Here is a 7,296-nt window from a genome sequence, read left to right as displayed (position 1 = left end):
CTCTTAAAATAAAATCCAGGCTGTGCAGCCCAGCCCATGAGCCCCAGCATAAGTCACCTGCCAGCCACACCTGCGTCCTCATCCCCTAACCTCTCTCCCGGCCACAGCGACCACCTGCCTCCCTGCCTTGGCATCTTCACGTGTCCTGTTCCCTCCACCTGGAAGCCCCTGCCCCAGTTTTCACGTGGCTGAGTCCTTATCCTTCACACCTGCTTCAACGCCTCCTCCTCTGGGAAGCCTTCCCTGATTGCCATACCTGAAGTAGGTCCTCCCTATAATTATTTAGCACGGCCCCTGGAGCTTTCCTTCATGGCACTTAAACCCATGGCATTATTGGCTCAGCCAGTCAGTCAGCTGGTGTGTGACACCTGCCTCCCCACCAGACCTTTGCTCCTCAGAAGCTGCTATGGTCTGTCTCTCTCAATCACGGTTACATACCCGTGTCTAGAACAATGCTTGGCACAAAGTGGGCTCAGTGAATAAATATTGGTGGTGGTTGTTGCCAAGGGGATCAGGAAGGCTTTCCAGAGGAGAATGGGGCCTTGACGGCTGCATAGGAGTTTGCAGTGGAAGAAGAAGGGTGAGAACGTGGCAGGTGGAGAAAACAGCGTATGCAAAGGCATAGCAGGGTTCGAGAAGGAGAGATCTCAGCACAGTAGATAGAGAAACACTTCAGACCCGAGCTGGTCTCTCAAGCTGGAATCTTCACCATCCGGGCTGAAATGGTGAGTTTCCCTAGCAACAGGTGACTGGGAAGCTAGCTAACCTTTCTGACAGGTTAGGCAGAAAGTGGCTAAATCAGATGGGATGCAGGTGTAAGGAGTGTGTGAGGGCAGGAAAGTAGGGTTGTTTACAAGAAGTTAATAAAAAATGACAAAACTTAGTACTGGTATTGTTGCTAATATTTATGGAGTCATTGGTGATGAAACAAACATAATTTTAAGGGCTTTCATTTTACTGGAAACTTCCTTGTGAGGTAGGTACAATCATCACCCCTATATTACAGAGGAAGACACTGAGGCACATGAGTCAGTCCCTGCCATTCTGAAGTGCCCGTGCTAGACTGGGGCTTGTGACAGGTGGGGAGAGAAGCCACCATGCAGGACCTATTTTGCTGGGGCGTGTGTAGCAGGCTCAGCCCAGCTCTGGACCCAGTGGTTCTGGTGGTGGCTTCTGACTCTGGATCACAGCCACATAGATGTAGCAGCAGTCACAGTCCCAGCAGCAAAGACACGGTATATTCCTATGTGCTAACTGAAGACTGTTTAATAAAGGGACAGCTGGGGCAGGGTTAAAGGAACCCAGAAGAGACAGTGCTACACCCCACGCTAGCAACATGGGGAGCTGTTACTTCTTCAAAACCTAGAGGGCGAAGGAGGGAGTGGGTGGCAGAGCCCAGGAACAGAATCACTGAAGCTCTAAGAGGGGCCTCGGGATAGGAGCTGTGGCCTTTGGTAGAGGGACACAGCCAGCTCATGGTGAACCAGCAGAAGGGCACAGCTGGAGGAATCAATGACCAAGCCTCACTCTCCTCCCTCCTGCCAGGGCCTCCCCTGCCCACATCCAGCCAGAAGCCAGAGAAAAGAAGTCCCCTGCTGTGGCCCATAGATGTGAGGAGAGAAAATGGTGGGGAGTGGATCTGCAGAGGTGAACCTAAAGCATTCAACCCAGAAAGCATGCTTCTAGGGCCAGCCTGACTTGGCAGCTTCCTTCAGGAGCCAGCTCTGCAGTATTCTTCCAAGAGTCCTTGCTGGAGGCGCTGCCTCCAGCCTTCCAACAGCTTGAGAATCACACAGCTTCCTGTGTTAGATTCCTTTCTCCTCCAAACAACTGAAGAGACTCTAATCATCGGCAACTGAATCCCAATTAACTTCGGATTTGTTACCAGAAACAATTGCAGGCAACACGACCTCCAGGATGGGAACTGGGATTGGTTACTTATTCTGGTTGATTTAAAGGCAGTGAGGACCTAGTAACTGTTAGAGAATGGAGTTCTAATAGATCGTAGCCTGTGATGGCAAAATAATCACCTGTCATCACTCAGAACGAAGTACCTATTAAATTGTGGCTTTGGCAGAGTTGTGGCTTCCATACGCAATACGAGCACAGGTTATCTAAGGACTGTGGGGTGAGCTTGTTATCATCACACCAAAGAGTTTAAAGCAAGAAAAGGACAGTCCCAGGGCTTTACATTCTCAGCTCAAGGTATGTGCAGAATACAGGGAGTTCTCTGATAGCCCTCAAAGCATCTCTTATCTCTTGGGGCTGCAGGGCTGATGTAAGAATCAGATGCGAAATCTAATCCTGTATGGTGTGCAGTTACAACAGACTAAATCCACAACTCACAAAGCCTCTTGTGTGTAGAGCATTGTTTAGGGGAAGAGAGGGACTCTAAGAATTGGAAGAGTAACGTGGAGATAAGTCCAAGCACCCCCAAACCCCAATTAAGAGAAAGGCATGGATAGAAGGGAATTATTCCAGCCTTTTTTTTTTTCAGAGACACGGTGTGAAATATACCTGTGCAAATATGCCAAACACTACTGAACTGTATACTTAAAAATAGTTAAGACAGTACATTTTATGTTACGTGTATTTTTAACCACAACTAAAATTTTTAAAAATTAATAAAATAAAAATAAATAAATTGCAGGGATCATATCACTTTAGGGATATCTCTAAATACTTCAGAATGTTTCTCCTAAAAACATTCTCCTGCATAACACAGTACCATTATGATACCTAAGAAAATTAGCATTGATAGGTTTTCTAATATCTCATCCACATTCAAACTTCACCAAGGCTTCAAAAAATGTCTATTACAGCTGTTTTTTTTTTTTTTTTTTTTTTTTATTGATCATTCTTGGGTGTTTCTCACAGATGGGGATTTGGCAGGGTCATAGGACAATAGTGGAGGGAGGGTCAGCAGATAAACAAGTGAACAAAGGTCTCTGGTTTTCCTATGCAGAGGACACTGCGGCCTTCCGTAGTGTTTGTGTCCCTGGGTACTTGAGATTAGGGAGTGGTGATGACTCTTAACGAGCATGCTGCCTTCAAGCATCTGTTTAACAAAGCACATCTTGCACCGCCCTTAATCCATTTAACCCTGAGTGGACACAGCACATGTTTCAGAGAGCACAGAGTTGCGGGTAAGGTCACGGATCAACAGGATCACAAGGCAGAAGAATTTTTCCTAGTACAGAACAAAATGAAAAGTCTCCCGTGTCTACCTCCCTCTACACAGACATGGCAACCATCCGATCTCTCAATCCCTTCCCCGCCTTTCCCCCGCTTCTATTCCACAAGACCGCCATTGTCATCATGGCCCATTCCCAATGAGCTGCCGGGTACACCTCCCAGACGGGGCGGTGGCCGGGCAGAGGGGCTCCTCACTTCCCAGTAGGGGCGGCCGGGCAGAGGCACCCCTCATCTCCCGGACGGGGCGGCTGGCCGGGCGGGGGGCTGACCCCCCCACCTCCCTCCCGGATGGGGCGGCTGGCCGGGCGGGGGGCTGACCCCCCCCACCTCCCTCCCAGACGGGGCGGCTGGCCGGGCGGGGGGCTGACCCCCCCACCTCCCTCCCGGACGGGGCGGCTGGCCTGGTGGGGGCTGACCCCCACCTCCCTCCTGGATGGGGTGGCTGCCGGGCAGAGACGCTCCTCACTTCCCAGACGGGGTGGCTGCCGGGCGGAGGGGCTCCTCACTTCTCATATGGGGTGGTTGCCAGGCGGAGGGTCTCCTCACTTCTCAGACGGGGCGGCTGGGCAGAGACGCTCCTCAACTCCCAGACGGGGTCGCGGCCGGGTAGAGGCGCTCCTCACTTCCCAGATGGGGCGGTTGCCAGGCGGAGGGTCTCCTCACTTCTCAGACGGGGCGGCTGGGCAGAGACGCTCCTCACCTCCCAGACGGGGTCACGGCCGGGTAGAGGCGCTCCTCACTTCCCAGACGGAGCGGCGGGGCAGAGGCGCTCCCCACATCTCAGACGATGGGCGGCTGGGCAGAGACGCTCCTCACTTCCTAGATGGGATGGCGGCCGGGCAGAGACGCTCCTCACTTTCCAGGCTGGGTAGCCAGGCAGAGGGGCTCCTCACGTCCCAGATGATGGGCGGCCAGGCAGAGACGCTCCTCACTTCCCAGACGGGGTGGCGGCCGGGCAGAGGCTGCAATCTCGGCACTTTGGGAGGCCAAGGCAGGCAGCATGCTTCGCCGGGTGGTCAGAGCTATTCGCCCATAGTCCATAGCCCAGAGCCGGGGCTGCTCGGCTCTCCGTCCCGGGGGGCCGGGGCCGGGCTGGAGGCGTGCGAGCCTCTCATCGCTGCCTCCCAGCGCAGCCACCCGAGCCGCCGCCGCCGCCACCGCCGCCCAGAGCAGTAGTCCAGGATTGTTCTTTAAACTCCTACCTTCTCCCCTTTTCTCTTTACTTCTTCCCCAAATACTGGCATGAAGGTTCAAAGTAAATTTTAAGGCCTACTATACCTCAGATTTGGGCTTCTAATAGATCTTGAAGAAATATTTGTTATTGTCTGGGTGTGGTGGCTCACGCCTTTAATCCCAGCACTTTGGGAGGCTGAGGAGGGTGGATCACTTGAGGTCAGGAGTTTGAGACCAGCCTGGTCAACATGGTGAAACCCCATTCTCTACTACAAATACAAAAATTAGCCGGGTGTGGTGGTGCTTGCCTGTAGTCCCAGCTACTTGGGAGGCTGAGGCAGGGGGATCACTTGAATTTGGGAGGCAGAGGTTGCAGTGAGCCGACATTGCGCCAGCCTGGGCGACAGAGCAAGACTCCATTTCAAAAAAAAAAAAAAAAAAAGAATAGAATGGAAGAGTCGTTTTGTTGAAGAAAAATGAGAAGTGATATGCAACTGTTTTGAATGGGAAAACACAACCTACTTAAAGGGGGAGTTATTATTCAGCTCCAGCAAATTGTTAAGAGGGAATAAAAATCAATGTTGACATCTTCTCCCCTTTTCAAAAGCTGAAAATCTGTATTTTAGTGTTAAATATACTCTAAAAATGTTAGCCCAACTTTGTGTTTGTTGGGTTGGGAGCAAGTTAAAGCCAGACTTGGTATCTGTTAATTCAACAGAATCTGGCATTTAATAGGTACTCAATGTTTGAATAATTAGCTGGGTGTGGTGATGCACACACCTGTGGTTCCAGCTACTTGAGAGGCTGAGGTGGGAGGATGGCCTGAGCCCACTGAGGATGCAGTGAGCCCTGACTGCACCACCGCACTCCAGCCTGGGCAAGAGACCCTGTCTCAAAAAAACAAAAGAAAAACATATTTGAATAAAAAGTTTCCCCATTTACTTTTTTCCTTCCACTAAACTGATTGAAACATCCAGAACAAGTGATGAAAGAGAAAGGCACTAATTAGGTAATCAATTTACCATTAGATTGTGAATTTAATTTAAAATAAAATGTCCCTAAAATCATCTCAGTACTTGGCACACTGACTCAAGATGTGGGGTGGGGGAGCATCCCTTAACACATTCTTTGTTTTCCTGGTAAATACTGGTGGAACAAGACAGCTGAGGATGTATGCCATCTGACCATGAACATATGACAGCTGTTTGTGCCAGTCATGTCCAAACCCATGGCTCTCAACTCCAGATCCAAAAACTCTCCCCATGTTTTAGACCTCCCACACCCAGCATTTAGGATTTCTTCCTCTATAATCTTGCTGGGTGCTGGTCTTGGCAGGGCCATCTACTGGGGATAGGTGGTTTGGGGTCTCAGTGGTGGGCACCGGTTTGTTCTTGCCTCCTCTGCAGCTCCTCTTGCCGCCTCGCCTGCTGTTCACTCATGCAATCCTTGAACGCCTGCACCTGTGGCTGGTATTGCCGCCAGTCCTGGTGCTGGGCCATGCACTCCTGCACTGCAAAGTGGGAGGCAGCACAGCCAGAGCGGGAGATCAGCTGGTCCAGCGGGTCCTCCTCCTCATCGTCTTTCTTCACCCGTTGGGTCCAGGTATGGCCTTGAGGGACTGAGGTTGACATCCTGGGGACAGGGAGTCGAACAGGTGGGAGAAGAGGGCCCGAACGCACGCTCCTACGCGGCGGCTTGGGCTTCGCAGGCGGTTGGGGATCCTCTGTGCAGCTGTATTTTTTTTTAATCCAAGATCCATTCAGGCATCACACAGCACATGTGATTGCATTTGGTTTTCATGTCTCTTTAGAGCCCTGTAATCTAGAACAATCTTTCACGACACTAACATTTTTTAAACATCCAGGTCAGTTGTCCTGTAGAATCTATCACCTCTGTCATTTCCTGGTCTGCTTCTGTGGACTGATTTTTCTCCCGATTGTGGGTCACAGTTTCCTGCTTCTTTATAATAATGTTTTATTGAATGCTAGACATTAAATTTTTATGTCGTTGCGTGCTGAATTTTGTTGCATTTCTTTAAGAAGTGTTGGAATTTTTCTGGCAGAAATATTCTTTTGATGTCTGTTTTTAATAAGTGTAATCTCTGCAAGCTCTGATCTTTGTCTCCTTAAATCAGTGAGACCTGGCTCTGTCTGGGTCCCCCTCACTACAGCACAGTCCAGGAATTATGTCCAGGCAGAAAGCCAAGACCAGGGTAGGGCTCACCTCACTTGCCACCCTTTTCTTGGGGATCACAGATCTGACTTGCCTCTTAACATTTTACTTTTATGTAGTTTCAAACTCACAGAAAAGCTGCAGGAAAGTACAAAGAGTTCCTATGTGTATTAGTCCATTTCCATGCTGCTAAAACAGACATACCCAAGACTGGGTAATTTATAAAGAAAGACAGTTTAACGGACTCACAGTTCCACCATGGCTGGGAAGGCCTCACAGTCATGGTGGAAGGTGAAGGGGGAGCAAAGGCATGTCCAATGTCTGAAGTAACTGTTTCCTGTGTTTTGTGGAGGCTTCTAGTTATTCCTGATGGAAAGGTAATTCCAAAAGTGAAAATTCTTTCCTCATAAATATTGATCGATTACAAAGAAGAGTTACATTTTTTAGTGTACAAATTTGATAAACACTATATTAACTAAGTAATATATATATATTTTAAAAATAGAAACAGTGTCTCACTCTGTCACCCAGACTGGAGGTGCAGTGGTGTGATCACGGCTCACTGCGGCTTTGAACTCCTGGGCTTAAGTGATCCTCCCGGGTAGCTGGGACCACAGACGTGTGCTCACATGCTAAGTAACCAAAATTAACATCATAAGAAAGTAAAACAATCAACATGACATGTCTCCTGATAATGATGCGCTGAGAAGAACACATCACTTCTACCAAAAACGCATAACGGGGATCTAATAATGA

At 49.5% G+C, this 7,296-nt stretch overlaps 1 protein-coding gene across 1 annotated transcript; it reads right to left on the bottom strand.

Moving 5' to 3' along the window:
- Nucleotides 1-5,378: 5,378 nt before the first annotated feature.
- LOC103785089 (cytochrome c oxidase assembly factor 4 homolog, mitochondrial-like) lies at nt 5,379-7,015 on the bottom strand. Its single transcript, XM_008964807.5, has one exon. It carries the CDS (start codon nt 5,997-5,999, stop codon nt 5,736-5,738), a length of 264 nt encoding a protein of 87 aa, XP_008963055.1. The 5' UTR covers nt 6,000-7,015; the 3' UTR covers nt 5,379-5,735.
- Between the last annotated feature and the right edge of the window lie 281 nt (nt 7,016-7,296).

The sequence above is a fragment of the Pan paniscus genome, chromosome 23, assembly GCF_029289425.2.
Source record: "Pan paniscus chromosome 23, NHGRI_mPanPan1-v2.0_pri, whole genome shotgun sequence".
Lineage (NCBI taxonomy): Eukaryota > Metazoa > Chordata > Mammalia > Primates > Hominidae > Pan > Pan paniscus.
The sequence above is the reverse complement of the archived record's forward strand: the minus strand, read 5'-3'. Positions and strand labels throughout refer to the sequence as shown.